General features: G+C 37.9%; 1 protein-coding gene across 1 annotated transcript in view; it reads left to right on the top strand.

The window, feature by feature from the left end:
- The window catches only part of MAP3K5 (mitogen-activated protein kinase kinase kinase 5), a 100,030-nt gene that overhangs the window by 46,006 nt on the left and 26,847 nt on the right, over positions 1-27,177 (top strand). Inside the window, exons 7-14 of the mRNA XM_040059152.2 lie at positions 31-201; positions 4,090-4,202; positions 10,684-10,843; positions 13,018-13,171; positions 15,702-15,809; positions 20,961-21,010; positions 25,009-25,104; positions 26,542-26,623. Coding sequence (XP_039915086.1) covers positions 31-201; positions 4,090-4,202; positions 10,684-10,843; positions 13,018-13,171; positions 15,702-15,809; positions 20,961-21,010; positions 25,009-25,104; positions 26,542-26,623 — 934 coding nt within the window. The remainder of the gene's footprint in view (positions 1-30; positions 202-4,089; positions 4,203-10,683; positions 10,844-13,017; positions 13,172-15,701; positions 15,810-20,960; positions 21,011-25,008; positions 25,105-26,541; positions 26,624-27,177) is intronic.

Below are 27,177 nucleotides of genomic sequence, written 5' to 3'. Positions count from 1 at the left end.
TTTTTTAATCAAAATTTTTATTTTCAACAGGCGGAATCTGCCTGGAGACAGACAGAAAGCTCTAGAAATTATGATTCCCCTTGTAGAGCAGGAAGACCAAGTAGCTTCAGATATGTACTGCCTGGTTGGTCGAATTTACAAGGACATGTTTTTGGAATCTGGGTTCATAGATATAGAAAGCAGGGACAAAGGAACTTTCTGGTGAGTACTGTTTCCTGGTCTGTGTCCTTTTGTTATCTTTGGGAAAATATTCCTTGAACAAGAATATATTTAAACAGTTTTTCTTTCCAAATATTTGGCATCCTTAGGGGATAGAATGAATCTTCTAAGCTTCCTTGTTTGTTTGTTGAGAATGAGAGATTTATGTTGCTCACATATCTCATTCTGCAGAGTTCTTCATGTGTCTCAGAGACTTGAAGTTTAGGTGTAAACTAAATTTATCAGAGTGTATTTTTCTCATTTTTCCCAAATATGAAGTTTCCCGTTTACTGTATTATTCTTAGGAATCTGGGCCACAGACTAATCAGTCATTAATTGACTGGCATGTCTGGAATCTGATAAATATTAGCTAGCAAGACTTAGAGGTTTAACTCACAACCAATACGACTGTTCCAAACTTGCTGACAAAAGTTTTACCATCCCAGCATCATTGTGTGGTGTACGCATATTGCAGTGGATTACAGCAGGATCATTATTCGAAGAAGCACACAATAACTAGTCAAGAATAGATAAATTCTTATCCTCAGTTTAGAGACAAGAATCTTGGGGTTTTTGATGCTTTTGAAATGCACTAAATCACTGTTACATGGGAGAGCTTAGAAAATGAAGGCATGGGATGTCATCCTAGGCTTTTGTCAGGATGAGCTGCTTCTCTGCATTCAGATGAGGACACAGACAATCTGCACTTATGTGTCCTGCAGATCACATTTTAGCTCTGGTCTTGTGCTCATCAGCTGCTTGTTGAAGTAAATGCTTAAAATGGAAAGCTTTCTTCCTTCTTTGTCATTTATCATTTGTTTTCAGTAAACTTCAGCTTAGAACTGTCTCTCATAAAAGATAAGATAATATTGTTTACCAGTTATGGCCTGAGAATACAAAAGCAGTTTATAACTTCTGGTAATGCTTTACAGTTTGGCAATTCTTATTGGACTTTTAAAAGATGTTGAAATAACAGGAATGCAACATATTCTTTTCATAATAGCATAATTTTGGATATAAAGAAAAGTTTCATTTCCTGTAAAGTGCAAAGCCTGTAAAAGACTTTCAGGGGTCTTTTGTAAACACTGCATCCTGCTAGTGTCATGAACATGATAAAAAGAGAAGTGTAGTTCTGTATACAAATTTTAGGCATTATTACAGACTAAATTAAATATGATTTACTCTTGCAATTGTACATCTTGCTTTCTCCTTGTTTGTAGTGCCTTATGAACAGATAAACTTTGATACTGATACAGACATAATTGAACTAAGAATGATTCTATGTATAACAGCGGTGAGGTCATGTAGCCATTTTAACACACTTTGAATAAATGCATCTTAGCAATCATGATAATCATGATAATCATCATAATAAGATCTGATGATGGGAAGTGATTGCAGGCATTCCAGTTTAGGAAAGGACAGAGGCTGATAGCTCCTCCACAGAGTAGGGTGCTGCTGGCCAGCCAGCCCCTAAGTAATCCCTGCAGTCTCTGGCAAGTGAGAGCCAATACAGAATGCTCTGTGTGCCTCCTGCCACAGAACAAGGAGATCTCTGTTGAATCAAGCTGGAGTTTGGCCGGAAGCTGTACCGGATGGCCCAGTTGCTTTTGGTTTGTACTTTATACTCGATATTGATTTGAGTTTCTAGTGTTAGTCATACAGCAGGCTTGACATGCTGAAAAGTTGACTCATAATGCAGTGAAAAGCTCTTCGAAAGGAGCAGGCCTACTTTAGTGCTACAGCAGGCCACAACAGGACAAGGTGTGTGCAGGAACAATGCCTCCATGGCAGTGCTATGTTATGTTGAGATAAAGGTTATTATCTCAGCCTTAGAAAAATAAGGACGTAAGAGAAGTGTAGTGAATTGCATGAGATAATGAGAATTTGGCAGCAGAACCGAAGCATTGGTTTTGCAACAACTAGTGATGTCAAGGTACTTTGGTCTATTCCAACTGAAAAAACCAGACCAACAGTGTGCTTTTCTGACAATTAGTAAGCAGAATAAAAGACATCCTTCATATAAATATGAGAGAATAAATGAGAGAGTAATTATTAACCGTCACTTTCTTGTTTCACACCGACAGTGTGAATCAGACTTACTATAGCTACCAAGTCTTTATTCATATCTTTTCGCTGCTACCTCCCTAATTCAGTGTCTGTACTGCAACATTTTCTCAAATGTCAGCATCTGCAACGTTTTTCCAAAAGTACAGTCTCTCTTGTATTGGAACAAAAGTAATAATTTCCAAGGCTCTTTCTTCTTCTTCTGTCAATCTTTTCTCTCTCCTTTTTGTATTGCATGAAAATTACAGCATGGAAGATCTCTAGGGCAGAAAATGTGGTCCAGTTCCCAACATCACTATGTCTCCAAACAGATAATGCTAGCTAGAGGGCTTCTCTTAGATGTATATACTTAGAATCAATGAAAGTGTTGTCCTGTTTAGTTGGCAGATTTTTATTTAGTTAGTTAGTTTGGTTGGTTGGTTGGTTGGTTTTTGTTTGGTTTTTGTTTTTAGGTTGGGTGTTTTTTTCCATGTGTATGTGTTGGTTGGGGTTTTTTTTTTTAAGTGAGCCAAAAATATTTTGTATGTACTTTGTTCCTCGCTTTTTTGTAACTTGCAGTACAAGAGAAAATTGCAGATGATGAAAGAAAAAGATCTAGTACTCTCTGCTTCTCTTGCTTTTCTTTAGAGCAGTAGGCGCTTGTCTAATGATTATGTTCTTTGGAGGTGGGCAGATGAAGTATAAAAAGTATATATATGTAGCAGATTGAAGAGACGCTTGTCTTACAGTTTTGGAGAGCAGAGCTTATGTTAAAGGATGTAAAGTCATTAATCATTAGAGCAGAAAAAACAAGAAACAAACAAATCAAAAACCAGCCATATTTTTGGCCTGGTGGGATAAAAACGCCTTGGCTTTGTTTGCATGTCAAAGCATGGCCTAGAAGTCAAATCCTTAGGTTTTGCACAGATTGCTTCTCTTTCCTACCCTCATATACTAATCTCACAACCTATTTAATTTTTTTTAATGTATTTCATTTGTTTGTCCATATTTTTTCATCCTTTAGAAAGTAATTTTAAACCCCATTATTTTTACTGTAGTGAGTTGTGTTCGCTGAATCTCTTGTGCTCCTTAACTCACATACGATAGCAGTCTTTGCCTTCTCCCTGTGGAGGTGTGAATATGTGTATACACACTTGCAACCGAAGCACCTCCACTTCTTTTAAGACAGGATTGAGCCTAGGTGAATGCCTCTGCCGTTTCTCTTGATTGCTCAGTTCCTCTTGAGAAGAATGAAATTGGGTATAGTCCTTTTTTATGTGAACTCATAAGGACAGCGTCAGTAAGACACTCAGTAAAGAATAAAATTTGGAGTAGCTGAAATCATAGCTAAATGTGAGGTATATTCTTGTATCACTTGCTCCTGTGCTTGAGCATTTTGATATCGCTGTGTGATACTGTAGCAGATTGTAGCAGATCCCCAATAAAATCTAAGGTTTCAAGTCAATGAAAATTCATATATTAAAGACTAAATTAATGACCTTATTAATGAGTAGAACTCTGAAACAGGTCATTTAAAAACTGATAGTATTATTCTGTTTTATTTGATATTAAAGAAAATATTGTAAGATACTGTAACTTTACTGGGATTGATGATTAGGGTCTATGCTTGTTGTGTGGGGGGAAAACGAAATGGGAGGAGGATGTATAAATAACAGACTACTAAAAATAACCACAAAGAATGTGTGGAAAGCAGTAAAATATTTTTGCTTCTATGGATTCTTGCTGTGTAAACAGAAGATAAGCTCTTAAATTACCTAAAACTGTAATGATGCCCCAGCTAGATTGCATTATTTAGAAAGTAAGGTTGAGTGTTTATTTTTCCAGGTTCAAGAAGGCGTTTGAGTCAGAGCCAACGTTACCAGCAGGAATTAATTATGCAGTACTCCTCCTGGCAGCTGGACATTGCTTTGATACTTCTTTTGAGCTGCGGAAAGTTGGTAATTATAACTTGCAAATTCTCTAGTGAAAGTACGCTACCACCCACTGTTATAGGGGAAAAATCTGATGGTTGTCTGTGAAAGCTTTGATAGCAACTTTGATAGCAAGCATGTGAATATTTAAGTTGGTCTCTCACACCAGTACTGATCCCACCTGACTGTTGGTGAGTGCTGTCATGAGGACCTGGATTCAGTGTCAAGGTCGTAAATGGTTACCAGAGTTTGGTAAAAACTAAGCTTCTTTGTAAAGGCATCATTTGTGTGAAACAGGAACACCTGAAATGGGAGTCCAGTTCCAGCTAGTATTCTTTAAAATGAGACAAGTCCATCCTAAGACTGAGGAAAATGCACTTGACTTGAGTTTGGGTTGGGTTGAGAGAAGAATATTACTCTTCTGATGCATTCTTAGAGGTTTCTGAATATCTGTATTCATAGACTTGTAGAATAACAGTGGTTTGGGTTGGAGGAACCTTTTAAAGACCATCTAGTTCAAGCTCCTGCTGTGGGTAGAAACATCTTTTACTAGATCAGGTTCCTCAGACTGACCTTGGACTCTTCCAATAAAGAGACATTCACTTCCCTGGGCAACCTAGTCCAACCTAGTCTCACCACCTTTGTCATAAAAAAAGTTTCTTATTTAAGAAGGAAGAATTAAGACGATTTTGTTTATGATTTTGTTTGTGGTTTTTTGGATTTGAGAAGAGCAAAAACTCAAGCTTAGTCAGTTATATGTTCAGGGAAGATTTGGGAAAAAGGAGTGAATGTTGTAATATGCATTGCATTTGGTGGTCTTCTCCATGAATTTGTATAATTCTTGACTTTCTCTAAAGGCTTTTTTTTTATCTTTGTCTCTCCTGAGGAGGTCATCAAGTGAGAAAGAAACAATTTTTTTTCACTCCACTGAATGTATGTGTAGTCAGCCACTGCTCTAGTTTTGAAGTTAGGTGTGCAGTGTATGTCTGGGAGTAATTTCCTGGGTAATTTTGAGTATGGAGGTCAGAGTGAGATGAAGTGGAAGTGAAATTTAAATTCTCAGGTGTGAATGAAGGTATTAATTTGGATGTGTGAGGCTGCATAGACTTGCCCCAAGTACTCTGTTTGCTCTTCTGTGAGTGGGTGAGATTTTGCTTTTTGGTTGGCATGGGATATTTCCACATCCTATGCTGAAATTTGAATTCTTGTGCCAGAGTAGGAGGTAAGAAGATATGTTCTACATATTGCATAGCATTTACAAATACTCACTTGCTGGCCTGACTTTAAAGTATGTAGTTTAATGGACCTGGGCTGTATTTTTTTGTGTAGTTTAATATGAATACTTCAATTTTAAGAAACCTCTCAATTGCATACAGACTACAGCCAACTAGATCTGTACAAATTAATTTTACTGATGAAATGTGTGTGCTGTTTCTTCAGTATCTTCTTCTTATGAGTTTGTCCAGTCTTGTTTTCCCTATTGTTTGTATTGAGACCATTACAGAAATTAATGTTCATTCTTACATAAGGTTCCATCCCCAGCTGATGAATTACTTAGTGCAGAAGTATCCTGTTCCTTAGGTGGTTTGTGTGTGTATTTTTTTGCCTGTCTTATGTTAAAATTTAGTTGGTGTCTGCTGGAAACTCTTGATAGAGCAACCCCTCCTGTTAGCTGCTGGTGTCCATCTTTCTTTTTTGCTCCAGGGAATACTGTCAAATTTTGTTTAGTTTCAGACTGATTCAGCTATTTTGAAACATGTTTTCAAATACATTTCTAGTATAAACCCTATGTGTATCATTATTCATTTATTTCTTGTTGATAAGACTGTGGTCACTATTCATAGAATCATGGAATGCTGAGTGGGAAAGTACTTCCAGGATCATCTGCTGCATACTTCTTTGGAAAAGCACACTCTAGACAGGAGGCCCAGCACCCTGTCCAGCTGAACCTTAAGTATATCCAATATCAGAAAATCCACTGCTCCCCTGGGAGAATATTTGAAGGGCTGATTCTTCACATTTTGAAAAATTTTCATCTTGTGCCCAATTGGAAAGTCCCCAGTAGTAACTTGTACATATCAACCTTTGTCTTTTCCTTGTGACTCCTTGTTAAAAGGGAGTCTCTGTCTTCTTTGTAGCCACCCTTTACCCACTGGATGGTGATAATGCCTCCCCTAAACTTGGTCCTCAAGGCTGAACAAACCCAGCTTTTCCTCACATGGAAGGCTTCCAGTCCTTTGTTCATCTTTGTGGCCATTCCCTGGACTCTCTCCATCCTGTCCTCATCTTTTTGTGTATAGTGAGAACCAAAACTGAACACGTCATTCTAGGACTGCGCTGGCAAACACTGAATAGAGTCGGCTAATGGCTTCTTTATCCCTCCTAGTGATGCCTCTGTTGATAACCTCCCAGTATCCCGTTGGGTTTCTTTGCTGAAGAAGCACACTGTTCACTCATATTCAGCTACTTGTTTTCAGGGCCCCCAGGTCGCTTTCCCCAGAGCTGCTCCCCAGTGAAGGAGATCCCAGCCTCACTCCCAGATTATGTTTTCCCAGGTGCAAGACCTTACAATGGTCTTTGTACAAGATTTTTCAGATGGCCGGAGTTGTGCTAGATTTTGAGGATAATTTAGTATTTTCTTTGTCTCGGGTTAATGTTCTAAGCAAAATCAGGCAAAACCACAAAGGTTGTATGGGAAAATGTTTTGATTTTTCCTGGTCCTAGGTATCTCTTACATGTGTGTAATTCTTTCTGTCACCTCTTGTTTAGATCTGTGTGTACAAGACCATTTTTTAGCAATAGTTGGATTTGCCAGGCAGTGCTTTCTGTTTGGTGTCCACCCACAGCATTATCCGTAGGACACAGAAATTAGAGAAGTTCCGCTTTCTGCTGGGACATCAGGAGATAAGCAAGAACAAACTGGTCAAGTTCAGTCCAGGTTATATGGAAATTATATTTCTAGGCTGGGAAAGGTGCAGGGAAGGGTGTAGTCATTATCAGTTCTTCAGAGGGTGCATGAGACTGTAATTAGGAGATGCATATCTGATTACAATGGCGATATTGTAATAATTCCACTTGTGATCAGGATACGCAAAGCAATCACACGGAGACGAGAGATTTGCAGTGTAGAGTTGTTCCTCCGAGAGAGCCCAAGGCTGAGCCAAGGCCGAGAGCCCTCTGCCTGTTTATTTCTTACTTTTTATACATTTGTGGGTCTGGCTGTGGATTGGCTTCTGGAGTTTTCACCCCTCAGCCGAATGGCCAGACCAACTGTCAGTTACAATTGTTTTCAGGTTAGAAATATGCAAACAAAGGACAGATAATGAAAAATGAAGGATTTGTTTATATTACATGTGTGAGAAAAGGCAGAAACTGCCACTAATATTGTACAGAGGCTAAAAAGTCTGACTCCATTTTATGAACAATCAAAAGGCTTTAAAAAACTCAGAAAAACCAGGGTGACACTCCAATAAAAATAAGAACAAATCCAAGAGAATTTTACCAATCAGCATCAGATCAGAAAATTTGTCTTCTAAAAGATCCTATTTGTACTTTTCAGATAATTCACAACTAAATGAGCAAATGGAGCATTAATACAAACCCTCCTATTTTCTGAGTAGTATTGCTTTCTTAACCATACAAAGAACTCTGAGACCAGAACAGAAATGCTGTGATCTGCATTGACAGTTATGATCTCTGCAGTCTGTGCAACTTTGACACACAAAGGATCCTGTTGTATGAATTGTTCCGTCAATATTTGAGCAAGAAAAGCAGTTTATTTATAAAGCCTTCATAGTAATATTTAACTGGTAGTATCTACCGACTTTATCTTATTTTCTTCACAAGCTGTGGGTATATTCTTGGTGTTAAAAAAACAAAGGCTTTTCTGGTGTTAATGGTTCCTCTATTTTGGCTCATTTGTTTTTAAGGCAAAATATTTTTCATAAAATATACTGGAATTCAGCTGCTGCTTTTTTCCTGTCCTCCTGTGAATGCCAAGTTTATCAAGGAAGGAGAGAATGTCTTGACTTTGCCTGGATTTTCTTATACCCTCAAAAATGTTTTAAAGATGGTGAAATAAAAATAAACTTAGTAAAGGGAAATTATGCAAGGAGACCATAAACTCATGGTTTATAGTTCAATTAAATTCATGAAGGTTCACTTTGCAAGTTCCCAAAGCAATCCTTCCCCCCAAGTTCTTTAAATTGGACTTACAGTCTTTTGAACCTCTTGCTACATCATCACAAAGCAACTGCATTTCAGGGATAAGTAACTTGCCTTTTGGGGATGAGTAGCTTTGCAGATGAGCTTTGCAGAGGATGGCCAGCAAACCAGAGTGACCTTTAGCACAAAGGATCTCACCTTTCTCAGGAGAACTTGATAAGAGGGCGATGCTATCTTCTCTAAGGTAATAGGATCCACTTCACAGAATACTTGGGTGAAACTCCCATTTTATCCAGGTTACATAACAGTAATGATTCCCAAACTCGGTGTCCTGAGGTTGTGCTACACATCCATCCTTTCTCCCCCTGTCTTCATGTAAGTCTCCCTTACTGAGCTGGGATTCAAAATGGTTGCTGTCACCAGTCCCACCGTCCTAACAAACACCAATGCCTGCCAGCCAGTAATGCAGGACCCTCCCCATCTGAGTTGTACTCCTCATCAGACCCACACACTCAGTTTGTACCTCGCTTTAGCTCTGTTCCCACACCTGAAGCATGGAAGGGTTGTGATGGGTGTGTCCCTGCAGATGCACTGAAGCATGGCAGAGCATGTCTGCCTGTGAACCAGAGAGTGGTGCTGCTGCTTGCTGTGACAAATGGCCTGTGATAGCTGATCAGTGGCCACTGCAACTGTGTGTGCCATCACCCAGTGCTTAGCAAAGGCCCTATGCACAGCTAAATTCCTCCCTTTCCCCTTCCTCCCAACAAAGGCATGTCCAGATGAAAGGATGCATGTATCCCTGTGATACCAGTTCCTTACATCTCTTGTGATGAAGTCACATTAAAAACCCATGGAAGTTAGTAGGTATCTGTCTTTTCTTGTGTTTTGGTATCAAATGAATGCAAATGTTTTAGACATTCTAGTAGAGCCCTTTGGCCTTTGTAGATACTGCTGAGCAGTGTTTCTCTAAAGTCCTGGGGGAGATCAGTTTTATTTCCATTTACTGAGTTTTCGGGGTAGCATTCAGGTTTTGTTCTCTAGAACCCAGCTAAAGTTGAACACTCTCAACACAAATTTCCCTTCCCTATTCTCCACTGACTAGTGCACTAGTGCAGTGACCTGTACATCTTCAAGTGGTCTCTTTGACAGTGTGAATGCGTGTAGCGCTCTGGCTTAAAGCCTTGCTGAGATGGTCACCATGGTACCTTGTGGAGCTGATGGAGGTGATGTACATTGTGACATTTCTCAGGCAGATCAGAGATACTTTGCAGCATCTATGGCATTTAAAAAAGCCTTTATTACCTGACACTCATGTCATAAAAACGTGAGCAATGTGATAAAACAAGATAAACTTTGTAGGCTGAAATGTAGCTTATGTAATTATACCCATTTTGATAATATTTGTTACTGCTTCCACCACGAGGTTTAGTCTGCTAGCTACTCAAGGAAGGTTAAGGAAAAAAACAAGATGAACAGTTGCATTGAAATTTCTTGTGTCTACTCGGCCCAGGTATCAAGGACAAAGGAAGATGATGTGGGAGGGAAACTGTCACAGTGGAGTAGTGTGGGAAAAGTGAATAAAAGACTAAAGTGGTGGAGTGGCTTGTTGTGTAAGCTGAAAATCGTGGGTTTTTTTGCAGGGGATGGTGTAGCATAATCTCATGTTAGCTGTATGTAGCAGCTCGTATGACTAAAGCTCATCCCGAAGGCCACAGGGGAGCCTGTAGCTCTCAACAAACATAGCAAGCCAAAATAAAACCTGAGGCTCTCCATAGTCTTGAGTTGCTGGGGGACTTGTGAATATTAATAGATGTCTTTCATTGGGGTAGGACTTGCGGCAGTTAAAAGAACATCACTGCTGGAAGAAGCCCAGTGGATCATCTGTTCCTTCTGCATGGGACCTTGTCTATAAAGGTAAGTTTGGGGCTTGGGGCTTGTAAGTCAAAAAAACAAAGCAGAAAAAAACATAATAGGTGCCTTTTTCAGCATCTGTTAAGTTTTTGCAGCTATGTTGTGTAGCCTAAGGCCCCAATTTACCTTTACAGATGAGGTCCATGCAAGAACATAGGTTATCTGACTGTGGCCTTGTCCTGACAGTGATGTCTTAAAGTTCCTTTCTTGAGAAGCCTGTAGGAAGAGGGGGTGGGGAAAAAAAAAATCTTCTACCAATTAGGGTGTTTGGAAGGTGTATAACATTAACTGGTAAGTATGATTTCCATTTTATTTTATCAAAATGGAGAAGGTATAGTAATGTAAGCAATTAATGGATTTTGAATAAGGGAAATTGTTATTTTAAAATTGCATTAATACAAATTCTTGTGACTTGTTATTCTCTTTGCTACAGGAGTAAAGATCAGCAGCCTGCTTGGTAAAAAGGGGAGCTTGGAGAAACTGCAAAGCTATTGGGAAGTGGGATCTTTCTTGGGGGCCAGTATGTTGGCTAATGATCATATAAGAGTGATCCAGGCTTCAGAAAAGCTGTTTAAACTAAAGGCACCAGCATGGTAAGGTGATAAACAAGGCCATGTGCATTCCTATGATTTAAAACATTGGACTCCCTCAGCTTTCACATTAGACTGTATTCAGCTGACAGGAGATACGTTTTGTGTTTTTTAACATATTTTACTGTGTGTGTATTATTTCACTTTACTTTTATCCAGAGAAGGGACTCTCTTCACCTTTTGCCCTTATTCAGGGGTAAATCTGATATGGGTCTTGAATTTGATGCGTGAGAAGGGGAGCTTCATCATGGACTTTAACTCTTCTGAGGGCAAAGGAGGAAGGAGTTTCTTGCAGCTACATTGGTGAAGAGAAGTGGTTATGGCTTGGGAGTTTAGTCATAACAGCCTGAAGGTTTTGGGGAATTAAGATAGCTTAGCTAGGGAGGCCTGGCTTTTATTAGTTTATTTCTGATTTCTTCCACAAAATTTTTTCTGGTAATTTTTATTAGATGCCCCAGTGCTGTATTATGTCCTGAAAATACATTGTAAAAAAAGTACCTTTAAATATTGTTAAGGTTGTTATGGCACATAACAGTTGTTTTAGGAACTGAGTACAAATGAGCTGTGTGGTGCAAGCTGCATCTTGTAGCAATAGGGAAGACTGCAAATTGAAGTCCAGTTAATAGAAAGGCCATAAATCCAGGGTTAAAGGCAAACTGTAAACTCAACATCTGTTATGCAAAGGCCAAGAGATGTGTTCTCTGAGAGCCAGCTGTGGATATAGGCAGCAATTAAGGACCAGTCACCTACTCATTAAGGGCTGGGATCATAGGTGGAGAGAACCAAGACTCCTTTCTGACTAAAAAAGTTGTCACCCTGCTAATTCTAAGAGTAAGCATCACAACACATGTATTCTTATCTTTTTATAAGGGATAGAGTATGCCTCCAGAAGGTGATCAGAGGGATGCTGAAATACGGAAATGCTAAACTTCTCTACTGAATTACATAGAAACTATCAAAATTAAAAACTAATTTTCAGGCAAAGTATTTAGTAAATGCTTTTTACAGTGTATTTATTTGCAAGGTTTTCCATTTTTACTATGTGTATATTTGACTAAGAAGCTGGATAGCACTCTCTGGAAGTCTCCTGGTAGAATTTTTTTGAGTTTATGAATGCCTGGTTGTCAGGATTTTATGTACCCCAGTGCCTTTGGGCTTTAAGTCTGTGGATTAAACTCTGAAAATACAGCTCACTCATTTGTGCTTCATGAAGAATTTCTCCTGTGAGCAATTCCTTCCCAGTCTGTTGCCTGCTTGATAGCAGGGCCCACTTGGTGCAAACAGGAGTAGGCACAGTACCTTAAGCCAGCTCTATCCTAATGGCCTGAGGATAATTGGAAATTGCACAGCTATGGAAGTGTTTGTTAAGACCCTCTGAGGATGAAACAAAAGTTTCCATGAATAGCCCAACTGTGATAAAGTGATAGCAGTGATAAATCCTCTTTTTGCATGTATATCTCATAGCGGCAGTATTCATAAAAATTGTGCGAGATTATGTCTACAACCTTTTTTTTCAAAAATGCCAAGAGAAAGCAATGTTATCAAGAAGCCCCACAAATCAGCCTCAGAAAGTAGAACAGCAGAGAGAGGGATGAACTAACTGCATTTAGGGGAAACATTCAGCACTGCTGTTTTCCTGCAATGCCCTAGCAATGCCAAAAGACTGCTTAACATAGCTGTTTCCGTCTTTGTAGGATAATCAGTTCCAGAAGCATCATGTTTTAGAAATCTCTGTTAAATAATTGCCTATGCAGACACAATATAGTAGATAGGACAGAGTAGAAAGCTTAACTAGAGGAATTTTCACCTGAGTTTTTATTTGAGGTAGGTCACTACTGAAGCAAGTTGGACATGTGCTCAGTTTTGTTCTTAGGTAGAGGATTTAGCTATTTAATGAATTTTTCATGATTTAGGATAGAAGACAGTATATGGTATTAGGAATATGGGCAGGATGGAGTGTTCCAGGACTCTTTTCTATTTCAATTGCCTCATTTAGCAGCTATGTTTCCAGTTCTAGTTGGGAATTGTTATTATGAAAAGCAGTCCTAGAGAAGCAAAGTGTTACTGGGAACCTTGGTGTTGCATTGGTGAATACTTCAGTTGTGTTTAAAGGTAGAGACATTACTGCTCATAAACTGTACTGAATTTATTATCTGTCCCTTTTTGCATGGTCTCAGGTACCTGAAGTCTATTGTAGAGACTATTTTGATATATCAGCATTTTAAGAAACTGAATCCAGAGCAACATACGGCCAAACAGGAACTTGTGGATTTCTGGATGGACTTTCTTGTTGAAGCCACAAAGACAGATGTGACTGTAGTTCGATTTCCAGTAAGTGGCTGTTTTGTTGGGTCTTGGAGACTTTTTTTGGTAGTATTTTGGGGGGATGGGCTTTTTAAAAGCAAATTATGATGTACAGGAAATGAGCACAAAGCGCTGCTTCTTTTTAGGTGGCTAGACAATGAACTGTTTGTCCAGAAGAAATGTGTTTGGCCTACATTGTAGATTGATTTTAATTGAATGCACGTGAGTGCAGCAGGATTGCACAATGTGTTCCATACAAAAGTAATGAGGAAAAAAGTCAAGATAGAATTTTGCTATTTATTGTTTGTTAGCTGTTTCTAAAGCAAACTTTTACAGTGTACTCTAGGTGATTATATATTAACTATGCTGTGTTTTGAAAAAAAGGTATTTAATTAATTTCAGTCTTGTTCTAGCTCAGCAGGCTTTGGATGCTCTACTGCCAATTAAGACTGTGCCTTTTCAGAGGTTAAAAATCAGCCCAAACCCAGTCAGAAATGTATTGTTCTAGCTACTAGAAAATGCATTTCAACAACATTGCACTATAAGTGTGTACATATATGTTTATTTCTGATTTCTTCCACAAAAATTTTGCTGGGAATTTTTATTAGATGCCCCAGTGCGGTACCATGTCCTGAAAGTCTACTGTAAAAAAGTCTATGTTTTTTGTATATATTAACTGTAAATGTCCTGGAAATAATGTCTTGGATATTCCTTTTAGCTAACCATCAGCAAAACCAGCTTTTTGTCTTCAATAGCAGTTGCTATTGCCTCCCAGATAGTTGAAATGCACACAGGCTGCTTTGTACAGTTCTTTTATCTTCCACGTGTAAATGTGATAATAAACTGTAAGGAAGACTTCAGTGTTGAACAGCAAGAGCTTGAGGCAGTAAAGTAAAAACAATGTGAGATTGTCGAAAGAGCCTGGTTTTCCTTTTCTGATGAGAACAGGTAGAAAGTTTTACCAGGAAACAAAAGCTCTTTTGAATCTTCTGGGTTTTGTACAAGACAAGTCATAATCCTTTCAGGTTTTAGATGATGGAATTAGTTCAATTAGATACTTAAATTAGGCTCTGACTTATAAAATTGTCCAAATAAAATGGTTTGAATTTTTATTAGGAGGCAAACTAAAGCTGGTCACTGCGATAGCATCAACCGAGAGATAAACCCAGTGTCCACGTGGTTTGCTGGTGTTGTATGGGAAATTGTTTGGAGCATGGAGCTGACAAGGCCAAGGTCATGGCTGCCATCACTGTATGGACCCAGTGATCCTTCAGGGACCCTTCCAACTCAGACTATTCTGTGATTTTGTGACCTGAGTACACTGGTGTTGCAGACAGACATATGGGATTTCTCATAATACAAAAACTCCGTTTGTGCCTCTTCAGAATGAAAATCACACAGTGCAATCAACAAGTGGACAAAATGAAAACTAGCAGCTTTCTTTTCCCTCCCTTCTCCCAGATTGCAATTAATTTATTTGAAAGGAAGCTTTTTCATATTTCTTTATTGTGAATTGTTCTGTGTATTCTGAGAGCTTGAACTTAAGAGCTTTACTGTCCCTGGGCACTAGCTTAGTTGTTGCTTTCTTATCTGGTAGCATCAGTGTCATCACTTTGGCCTTTAGAGGAAGAAATGACACAGTGCACGGACAACTTGTAAAGGCTAAAGACCACAGTTTGTGAAACGGCTCAGATCAGATTTTACAAATTATAAGTGTCTGGAGATGCCAAGTGACACATTTTAATTCCCACTGCTTATCATTTATAGAGTTAAATGTGTAGGTACTTTTCAGAATTTAGCCCTGCACTACTTCCAGTGTGTCTCTGTGCTTATCGACTCTGAAGGAGGAGACATGGCTTAGATTTCACTCTAAGCCACTGCTCTTTCCAAGACTTTCTACTTTGGTGTTTATATACTTTTTAAAATAGATGTAGACCAATTTGCCCTAGACAATCGTTGTATCTCATCTCTTTTAAATGATGATTCTAATTTTTGTTTCACTTATTCCACAGCATTTTCTATACTCTTTAGCTATCAGCCTCTTGCAGTGGTACTTGTTACTTTTGAGAAAATCATTTGATCTGGTGGCATGGTTCACGGTGGTCTAAATCAAAAGCTGTTCAGTTTAGCTCTAGGTTAATTGTTTCTCTGCTTCATTCCAATATGCTTCTACCAAAAGATGATAAAGGTGTACCATTAATCTTCTCCACGTGGGAGATATATATTCTAGAGTGGCATAGTAGGAGACTGACTTGTGACAGAAAGATTTCAAAATCTGACATTTTTCAAAAAAATAATTTTCAAAACTGATACATGCTACCAATTCACACGTAACAGTCTTATGTAAAAAAATTAAAGTTGGCTCTTTTTTTCTTTTTATAATCTTAAGTTACTGTCAGCCACTCTAAACTAGCCCAGTACCTAAAATTTTGCTTTTCATTATTCCCCTCTTTTTCCCGTCACGGTATGACTAAAGAAATAGTTTTAACAGATTTCAATACCTTTTGAAGTTCTACCAGTTTTGTACTAACTATTGAAAATTATTTTTTTCTGCAAGGTTTTAATATTAGAACCAACAAAAATCTATCAGCCCTCATATCTCTCCATCAACAGTGAAGCTGAGGAGAAGACAGTATCCATCTGGCATGTGCTGCCTGATGACAAGGTATGTTTGGAGTTGTAACTTTTTTTGCAATTGAAAAGTAAGTATACATGCTATATAAGACATGTGGCATGTGACATGTTGCATCTAATTATGATTCTGGAAAATAGAAAAGTGTTTTAGTAACACACAGGAAGGTGCTGAGATACACTGCTGTGCTTAAGATTGTCCTGATTTTCAATGGATTTTTTGTTTCCCATCATTTTTCAAAGTAACTTGTGTTTTGTTGTGGGTTGTTTTAAGCCATTGTATAATATACAGACTCTTAAGATGCTTAAGATTTCATAAATAGTATACAATTTACTGTCATCATACCAATAATGTAGCATAAAATTACTTATACTTACAGAACTATCTTCTTCCTGCCCTTCCAATTTTACGTGTCAGCTGTGATAGATACTCCTTTAATATGAAAATATTAGAGACTGGTAGGTTAAAATGGGACCAGAATCAGCCAAATGCCGAAGAAGGATTTGGCAGAAGGATAGATGCTCTGGAAATTCAAAACTCTGAGAAGTCTATATGTCAAGGTGTGAGATAGCCAGATATATTTGGAAAGGAGATCAGAAAATCTGGACATGAAAGTGGAGAGGAAAACCTAGAATGGTTATCACATTCTGGGATATTTAGGAAGCAAAATGTTGGTAAGAGGTAAGACAGGGAGGATGGTCAGAACCTTAGAGAAGGATGTCAGCAAGGGAAAATGAAGGAGTGTATGAAGAGTGAACTGAGTCACCCGGAGGCAAAACACCGGGGATGCTGTGATTTGTAAGAACTAGCCCTGTTCATTCTTCCACGGCAGCATTTCATTTGCCTGCAGGATGGGACAATGAAGAGGTGTTTTTCAGGTAACCATAGAATTATTTACGTTGGAAAAGACCTTCAAGATCACCAGGTCCAATCGTTAACCTAACTCGAAAGTCCAATCTTCAGCTTTCCTTCTAGTAGTCTGTAAAAGGAAAAATGGTTTTGAACACAAAAGAATGGTGACACTCTACAGCTTGGAATTTTTGTTATGAGTTCATGAGAAAATGTAAATGGCAGCTGAAATAGCATATTTAGAGAATAAACTGAAATGTTTGCCTAGACCAATAAATTTCCTTTTATTTTTGGTGTATTCTGACTAATTTTTTTTAAGTAGGCTCAGCCTCTGAAAATAATTTAAAAAATAAATGTATGCAATTCTTGGGCAAAATAAAAATTTACCATACAGTAAATAATTATTTGTCAGAACTACAGACTTAATCTTGCTATTCTAAAATACCTGTTAGGAAAGTATTTCTGTATTCAGAATTTATTCTATTTAGAAACTACTTGAATTTGCCTTTTTTTTTTTTTTTTTCCCCCTCCCTTTTGTGGACTTTTTTGTGTGTATATTTAGTTCACTTCCAAACAATATTTTTCAGTCTGTTATGTGGCATAACTGTAGTGTAAGAAGGAACCTAGGATTAGAAGGAATTTTCTGGACTGCTGAATTCTGTTCACCCCTGCTGCAGACACTCTCCCCATATAATGTTTCCCATAAAGTGATCAAGCTCTTTCTGAATATTAGTATAGGTTTCACTGTTGACCAATCATACAGAAAAGTGGTTTGAGAATTCCACTGCAACTCTAGAAGAGCAAAGAGTGGAATATCGCTGGTGAAGTGAAAAGGAGTTACCTTAAGTCTTCTAGTTTTCAGTCTGAATTTGTTAACATTTCATACACATTTGTTCTTTTGCTAAAAAAATGTTTATATTAAATGGTTTCCTTTCTCTCTCTGATGGTTACCTGACAGTATTTTTTAGAAGAATCCTAATATCTCTTTGTGTGGGATTTTCATGTAGGTTTCTTTATGGGCAAAACAAGTAGGTTTGGTGTACTGGCCACACATGGCACCTCATTGCCGTGACTTCATTATGTTCCAGTTTGAGTTAACCTTACTTGAGCACATTTGCTCATATTCCAAAGAAGTGTATTCCCTGGTGCATTCATTTAATGTTTAGCTACTGAGATATATTGTTTGATATATTCCACAATGGTATTTTTCATGACTCCCCTGTCTGGGAGAAGGATTTGGATGTATTAGTCTCTGCCTGTTTGGTGTTCAGAAGATAAGTGCTCCTTTATAGCATGTTCAACATTTCCTTCAGTTTTCCCATTCTTCTTCCTGATGTGAGGCGTGTGTCTTTGTATTTTCTGCAGAATAATATTTTCCCATTTTTCTGGCCCAGTCTTAATCACTGGCTTTAGACACTAAGTGCACTCCTTGTACTTTTGCTCTGGCCAGAATCCTTATTGTGGTGAGTTTATTGAGTAGCAGGAATCTGATTGATACTCTGTACACTGTGAGCCATCACACCCATTGAAAGAATGCAATGGGCAATTTGGTAGTTACCCCTTCAGCTGTACAACTATAGTCTGTTGAAATTTGTCAAAGTCATTAGAATCCATCAGAAATCTCACAGGGAGAAAAGGGGCTAGAAAAATTTGGAGGCACCAGCTTCCTTTTCAGCTGAATATAACCAGTATAATATGTCTTTGTTAAAAGATTTTGTGAAGAAAAAGGATGTATTATCTGTCAGCGTACTGCACAGAGGAAGATTCATACTTTGGTCCTTAGTAGCCTGAAAACAAGCATTTTTGGGGCTGATTAACAAGAAAAGACCACCTATCTCTACTGCAAGGGCATTTTAGACAGCTGGATTTGGAAATTCTTCATCCATCCGACCTCAATCCACCAACCATGGGTCTGTCAGAGCTTTAGCAATTCATGCTTCAGATTTCAGTTCACTTTGGCACATAAATTAATGGTTCTACTTGTTTTCCAGAGTTCAGTCAGTGCTCCAAGAATAAGATCTGTGAGTTACAAAGTGTATGAACTTCCTTTCATCCACAAAGAAGCTGAATTTCCATTTCAAATCCAAACTGAAATTCAGTGGAGCCTGCAGCTGGCACTTTTGTATTAAACAGCCAAATGACAGTCAATACCAAGATAAATAATGTAGCCTCTTACTTTTTTGTTGCTTTTTAGCAACGTATTTTAACATTTATGTCTTTAATAATACTGAATTTAAGATAAACAAATGCCAAGAAAAATCAGACAGCATTTTATTTTGTAGAATGCACATTACCTTTGCCTTGCAGTTCCCTAATTTTAGCAGCCCTTCCCGCATGGGGTTAGAGGAATGCAGCAGTGCTGTTTGTAAGTTCGAAATAGAACAGCCTGTCTCTGTTTTGCTTTGGCTTCTGAATCCTTTTTGAGTTTTGTTTTGGGTAGCTGATGATTTTTTTGCCTAACCAAAGAACAGATGCTGAATTTGGATAGCACACCCGATATATTTACCCCAATGTATTCAAAACTTGGCAAGATCATGAAGGGACATAACTTTTAGGTTATTTCTTTGCTTGAGAACTTTGTGTGGTAATTAAGATTTAAGAGATTAGTTACACATAGATGACATGTAAAAAACCAATACAAATGCTCCTTGTTATGTTTCTTGAGCATTTCTGCCTCTCAGGAGGTATATTTTAACTTATTTAGATTTCAGATTATTCTCAGTAGTGGGAATTGGACCAGCATCACTAGCTAAGGTCTGGAGAGAGTTTATAAGCATGGAAAATTGTAAACTAGCAGATTTTGTATATGAAGGGAGTTGTAAAAGATTATGCAGAAACTCCTTCTCATTAGCTTAGGGATTGAGTTGATCTTCCTTCATGTGAGAGACCCAGGCAACATTTCACAAACATGACATAACTAGCATCAGTTAGTACTTCCACTTCAAAGATGCAAATCCAGCTTTTCCTAATATTGGGCTACGCTCCTGTTTCTTTACCCCATGAAAGGAACCTCACCCCATTTAACACTGAAGAGATATTGAAGTTACTGCTTTGTACTTTATGCATATAATAGTTATGAGACTTGTGCATCAAGAAAGGTGTTTGCTTGTATTTTTGGTCCATTGTGTTAGGCATTTCTTATTAGCATCACAACATCTAATGTGACTTGAGCAGGAAGGAGAGAATTACAGGGGAGGAAAAAATTTATGTAGGAACCCTCATAGGAAGCAGTTATAGCTGGGAGAGTAAATTCCACTGTCGTTTTCTGCATGTTGTGCAACTATTTCAGCTGTGTATCTGTTCTGACTTCTGTGTATTTCACTGTTCATTTTATAAGCTACACAGTTTTGAATCTTCTTTTGGGATACATTTTATTATGTTTCTTTTTGGCAGTATGCCCTTGCTCAGATCACTCAAATGCCAAATGAAATTCAGCTGCAGAGAGCAAAGGTTCTTCAAATATGTGGCTCATTGTGATGGGATCCCAATGTTGCCAGGGCTGTGAGGTTGTGTAGTTCCACCTTTTCCTGAAAGGAGAATGTTTTCTGTAGAGGATACAAAAGGCTTCTGTTTGCTACACTAAAATTTTAATAGAACATAAACATAGAGCAGTATAACTGTCTACAGAGAACTCAGTTCTGCTGAATGCGACAGCTGTAAATTTAAAATATGTGAAAATAAATGAGGCCTGGCCTTTTGTGCTTTCATAGGGTGGCTTCCTTCTTCCAGTCACGTTTTCACTCCAGCAGCTCTTATGGGTTTTGGTGCGTTCTTATTGCTCTCTTCTGGATTCCTAGTGAAAGTCTCCTTTCTGTTTCTTTGGACACTTTGCCTTCATATTTGAGCAACTCTTCCTACTTTTCAAGAATTTCCTACTTTGCTCTCCTGCATTGCACTTTCTACTTGTAGCTTTCTCCACCTGGCTTTCCCCCACACTAGGGGATCGAGTGTGCAGAGCAAGCTCTCATTATTCTCAGAGGTGGAATTTTTTCCCACTCCTTTCATGTGATCCCAAGCTCGGTATCCAAACAAGGCTGTTCTGGCATCTCTTCTGATCTGCTCTTTTAAATGTTTTCTAAAATAGTAAATTGTGTTTGCAGCATAAACAGTGAAGAAATAACTCAAATCTTCTATGAAGAGCTTCTGTTGTTTTGCTTTCAGGTGAAAAAAAAATGCCTTAAAAAATAGGCGTTAACAGATAATAAACAGACTGTTGTCATTTGAGTGTTCCCCCTTCCATCCCGTGAGCTTCATTCTAGAAGATATGCCTTCTGGCCCCTCATACATAAGGAGGAATGCTTTGTTTATTTCTTTATTTTTTACTGTGTGTTACAGAAAGGCATCCATGAGTGGAACTTCAGTGCTGCTTCTATTAGGGGGGTAAGGTAAGTTGTTTCCCATTTTTGTTTTGAAATGGAAGGACTAATTGAATGAATTTTGTATTATGCTGCTACTGTAGGCCTTGGAGTGACAGTGATATTCTATCACTGCTGCAAGCTTTTACAATCTATTCTTCATATTAGTATCTTTTTTTCTTTTCTCTGGGATTTATCTATATTTGTCATCCTGCAACTTTCCACTTTCCTTTTAGTGTAATTAAAAAGAAAAGGCCCAGAAAACTTACATTTTTTAAATAGTCGTTGCTCTGTTCTAATAATAACTGTTCCATACACAGAGTTGTTGCTATGTCTGCAGGACGTTTTTGCACAGATGGATGATTCTTTTTCCTTCCAAAAAGTAACTTAAAAACACCAAACTATCAATACGCACAAAATTTCAATCCTGTGGGATTCAGCTTATTTTAGGCAAAAATTGCAACGATATGCTTAGTTCAGTCTGGTTTGGGTTTTGGCTACAGTATGATTTTGTGTGCTTCTAAAAAAAAAAAAAAAAAGAGGGAAAGAAAGAATTTATTTATTTATTTACTGTCATTTTGGTTTCCCTTCCCCTTATTTAAATTGTGCTGTGGTCAGTACTTTTTCTAGTGTAACCTCCTGCTTTGGTTATTTAAACTAAATTATAATTTAATTTTTCAATTGATTTTCCAATCTGTTCATCTGAACAGATGTCCAAAACAACTCAGATGATTTTACAGTGAGCCAAGAGTCACTGTGAATTCTTAGAGAACTCTCTGGCTTCCTTCATGAGGAGCTGCAGGGGGAAATATTTATCTTATGCAAGCATGAAGCTGAATAAGGGGTTTTTTCCTTCTTCTTTTAAATATATGCAAGTTTCTGCTCACTTAATTTTTCAGCGTTTATAGGTTTTTTTCCTAGTTTTATGAAGGCAAGTATTGTTTGGAGTGGGTGAGCCTGCGGAATTAGGCCTGCTTCTAATCTATTTTTGTATCAAGGATATTTTTGGCTACTTTGAGGCTCCTAGACTTAGAACAGTCTAGGAAGAGGCAGTTCCCGGCTTTATAAGGATTCTCAGCCCTTCTAGATTAGTAAGAGTCAGCTTTAGAAATGCAGCCTTATTGTACAAGGCATGTCTTTGTACGTGATCTTGGAGGCTTTCATGACCATTACCTCCATAAATATTTATGGCACTCCATAAGGGGACAGCAGGTCTAAAGAGACACTGAGCTTTGAAATGGCTCAAGCTTTTGGTAAATACTTCACCGCAGTGACAGAGGGTCACTTCTGAGTGCTGTGTAACAGCCAGCGAAATCAGCATTTTGTTTTACAAGTAATAAGGTTCAGCTCTCAAGAACTGCAAAGCAACTTGGAAAGTACGTAGAGCTCTCTGAGCAGAGCAGTGCTAAATCACACTCTGTATGCAGGAAGTCATAGCAATTGGATTAAGCACAAGAAAATCATCGATTAGCCGTTTGTGTGCTGCTAATGTAAATATCTCTGCTTTTGTCATATGCCTTCTTGACCTCTTAAACACAAGTGTTTCTTATTGAATCAGCCCAGAAAGTGCTGTTATTCTTTAAAGGATTTATCAGAGCTTTTGGAACATGGCTGTTTCCCCAGGGTACTTTGCATCTTGGGTTATCAAGCAAAGTTCCCACTGTTCTGCAGAGCTGACAGCATATGAGCAAGGAGATAGGAAATTCATTTTTCCAATTGAAAAATAAAAACTAAAATGGGAGTCTGAAGTTGGCTACACTACAAGTTGGCTTTTACTGTTCAGGAGAAGTTCTGGATTATGAAATACCCACTACTTGTGTTGTTTCTGTGGGAAAGTTCCTCAGAGTCTGCATCCAGTTTCTTTCATAGCTCAAGAACTTGGACAAGCTTGAGAAAAGGATATTTGTCTTCCATCCCAAGTTCTTGGAGCTTTGAATCTATTCAGACTACTTAATTACAACAGTGAGAGGTGCCTATACTGCTGAACTTCTACACATTGAAGTTCCACACAACTCCTTGTCTGTGATTCCTGCCAGAAACTATTTAATCTGCTGCTTCATCTGGAAGTACTGGTAATCAGTACTTACAGCATTTGCAGTATTTCTTATCAACTAAGGGGAGTTCTGGATGTACAGGAGCTGCGTACAAGGCCATGCTACCCTTGCTTCCCTGATTGTTTTTGGAGTTTGGTGAATTCAGCCCCAGTTCTGCTGTTGCAGATGTCAGTGGGTACTATGTCTGCCTGGGCACTGTCAGAGTGAGGCACTTCCTGAGCAAATTATCCTGTGTCTTTTTATAACTCGAGTGATTCTTAGTCTTCCATTTTTTAGTTTAGAGCCTTTTTTTTTTTTTTTCTTTTTCTTTTTTCAGGGAGGAAAGCAACATAAAAACAGTGTAAACCCTCACTTAAAGGTCTAAAATATTTATGAATTTCATTCCCCTTTTATTCACTGCTGTGTTTCTGGGCATGTCAGGTTTCAGCTGACGGTTTAGTCAGTAAAATGTTTCAATGCACATGGAACTTGATTGTGTAGTTCTATTAATACCAGTTACTCCATATCTAGGAGTTTACTTACATGCTTGAAAAGCTTGAATTAAAATTTAGTTTATAAGCTCAGGACAGTGACTCTCTTCCTAAATATGTACACTTCTTAGCATTTATGAATTTTCCTAATGTAAAAGCAAATGAGTCATCACAAATATTCTTGTAATGAAGCTCACTCTTTTCATATGTAATTTTATGAAAGGCAGACCCCCCAGCTTGTCTAAAGAGTCATGTGTTTATCAAAACTTACAGGGTTTTACAATAGAGCAATCATAAAGGAGAGCAAGGATTAGACAATCTTAAACAGCTATTAAGGCTCGAAATTCCAAGCATTTTGTGAAACTTGAAAAGAACCCGTTACGTTAATCAAATAGTCAATCTTTTGGCACAACATAATACATAATTCTACTTTATTGTGCTACAAATTAAGTAATAACATGATGGTTGTCTTGATCCATCTAAAATAGATTGATTTCACGAGGACTGTGGACTTTGTCCAGTATATTAATAAGCTTAATAAGGAGACTTAATTTGTCTTGGATTCTCAAATACTGCATTATTATCCCTTGTAACACCCCTAGCCATTTCTCTCCACCCTTTCCTGATACAGTAAGAATCAATTATACTGCATCAGCTTGACAGCTGGCACTCAATATGTAACAAACTTACTGAAAGAGCTATTTCAAATAATGTTTAATATTTTCTGTAAGGAGCAGAGTAATGACATGCATATAAAACAGTTCTGGTGAATTAATATCTTTGCAAGAACTGCCACCTACTTGGGATGGAAAACTGACAACTGTACAAGAGTTTGCCCCTCTTCTGTTTTTCCATTGAGACATTTATGCATCCATAAGAAAATGGCATATATGCTTCTTCTTTATCATTGCTCTGCAGTTATAGCAGATAAAACCAAAACTCAAGGAAGACATGAGTAGGAAAGGGTAATAAAATAATTCACCTTATATTTAGATGCTGACTTAATTTAAAAATACTCTTCCAATTTACTATTAAGGTACCAATTAACAAGGAACTGAGCAGAAAATTTTGTGTTTGAGATTGAGCTGTGGCTGATGTCTTAAAACACAAAGAATTCATTATTTCAGTTCAAAGTCCAACTTTCTCATATGATCCTGAAAGGATGCTCCATTCTGGTTGCAGGAGTGAAAATTAAGGGCCTTACCTAAATGTACTGAGGACAAAAAAAGTCTCAGGTCAATGGAAACATTCCTATGAATTTTTTTGCTCCTACTCTTTCTTGGGCAGTGTGTTGACAAGTGGGGTGAGCTGAATGATAGCAAACATCAGGATGTGAACTGTGGAGGATACAAGAGAGTGATTTTACCATTAGAAAAACTATGGATTCTCAGATTTAATCAGGTGCTTTCTCATGTTAAATGGGTTGATCTCTATGGTTTGGCAAAGCTGGTGGAAGTCTAAATGCATCTTTCCAATAATGCATCTTTCTTGGCCGTTCTTTCAGCATTTCAAAGTTTGAAGAACGATGCTGTTTCTTGTACGTGCTGCACAACTCAGATGACTTTCAAATCTATTTCTGCACAGAACTTCATTGTAGAAGGTGGGTCACTGCTGTTATTTCAGAAAACAAACCATGGCCTGTGATGGGATAGGTGGTGTCTGCGTGCACAACAGGGACTGACTGTCTCAGAACTATGGTGAAAGTTGATCTGAGTGTCCACAGTGATCAGCATCTTTTGTGTGAAAGATTAATACACAGCACCCTGTGTATCTTAATACACGGGGGATCTGATGAATGAAGGGTCAAAGAACAAGCTCAGACAAACATTAGAAACAGATAAAATTATAAATCTAATTATTTTTTTACACACACCTTTCTGGGAATAGTTTTGTAATGCTTACAATATTACAGCTTACTCAAAGTGTGTGCCCCCAATTCAGCAAAACATCCTAAACTCTAAAAGGACTTACTGAAGTGAGAAGATTTGAAGTTACAACAAAGTCCGGTCAAGATTTCTATGTAACTGTAAATACATTTTTATTTATAATTAAAAACAGGCACACTTGGTTTCCTTTACATTAGCATATGTTTACATAAATAAGATTGTACCTGGGTCCCTGCAGGAAATCTGGGAAAATATTGTTGCACAAAATTAGGGATGTCTCAGTTTCTCTAAGGTGTGTTTCTGCTCCATAAGCTTGAGGCTGTGGTGTTGAATTGAACCTGGAAGCATTCCCAAAGGAAATTTCACATCTTTTTCTGCTAAAATGCCTGCAAAATTGCCTAAAATTACTGCAGTGCTCTCTATTAATGACTGGAACCACCTCACAGCCTAATCTCTAGCTTGTTCTTTCATCCATTCCAGTTAATATAGGTTCTTTTACCATGTTCATTCCCCTTCACATCTGAGCTCTTCTTAAGACATGAGCAAGCAATACCTTAGCATTGTTTTTGTACTTGCCTTCTTTCAAAAGGGTAGAAGTAATTTATAATAGTATTCTTTCAAATGAATGGTTATGAAATAGACATCCTTTTCATTCAAGCAAAAACTTGAAGCTAGAATTCCTACACTACAAAAACATTTCCAAATGTAGCAAGACTTCCTGGCACCTCTCATGATGCTTCGGTGCTTTCAGTGGACATAAAGAAATTGTGGTATGGGATGGGAATTTCAACCAAGGTGTAGATTTTGAAATATTAATTCCATTACTAATTTCAGATATCATGGATTTTTTTGTACGTGTAAAAGAAGTAGAAAAACTTCAGATTTTGATGGCTAAATCACCATGTAAACAAAATTTTTCTTCTGACAAGCAAACTTATACGCTGAATTTATACTTACTGTATAAATTACATTTATATATACTTATATTTACATTGTTATTACATAATACGTAGTTATATAAAATAATAATTACAGTACTTAAGTCCTCTCCTAGTCCCTTCATTATTTTGTTCCTATGCTGTCTGAAATTACTGGCTCAAGCATGTTTTCTTTTTTCCTCTCCTTTTTTTTCCTTTTTTTTTTTGGTACAGATTTTTTGACATGGTGAACAGTATCACTGAAGAAATGGGGAAGACTACAGAGGAAGGGGAGTGTGACGGAGACTCTCTAGAGGTATTTGCGCTTTTTTTTCTCCCAGCATACAAAATTATGGGCTTCTAGTCTAGCACTTCACTGAAGAAAATTATTCATTCCTTTTCCAGGGATTAGTGAAGTCAATTAGTGAAGTTACTGTTTATGCTGTGTTTTCACGTGGAGTTTTATCTGAACACACACATAGTTGGAGAGGGAGTACCAGGGTATTGGATGCAGTGCAGCGCTTAAAGTGTTTAAGCTTTCTTTGAGGTGGCAAGGCAGCAGGAGAGAATACCTAGGGCCCTGTCCTATCACATGAAAATCTGGTGTCCTGAAGCTCTAGAGACATCCATAACTAACTGAGAGAGTCGGTGCTGTGCAACGAATACAGACAGCCCTCTGTCCCACTTTGGATGTTAGTATTTTGTAACACATTTATAGCACATTTTATAACATCCTCTCTCTGAAATCGGAGATCAGACAAAGGGACACCACTGGAGTAGTCACTCCAGAGAAAAAGAGCCTCTATTGAGAACCTTAGGGTGCCTGTTTGTCTATTTTAGCAAAAAATAAAAGCAGCGGGTGACTTGATT

Source organism: Hirundo rustica, chromosome 3 (assembly GCF_015227805.2).
Source record: "Hirundo rustica isolate bHirRus1 chromosome 3, bHirRus1.pri.v3, whole genome shotgun sequence".
Taxonomy (NCBI): domain Eukaryota; kingdom Metazoa; phylum Chordata; class Aves; order Passeriformes; family Hirundinidae; genus Hirundo; species Hirundo rustica.
The sequence above is the reverse complement of the archived record's forward strand: the minus strand, read 5'-3'. Positions and strand labels throughout refer to the sequence as shown.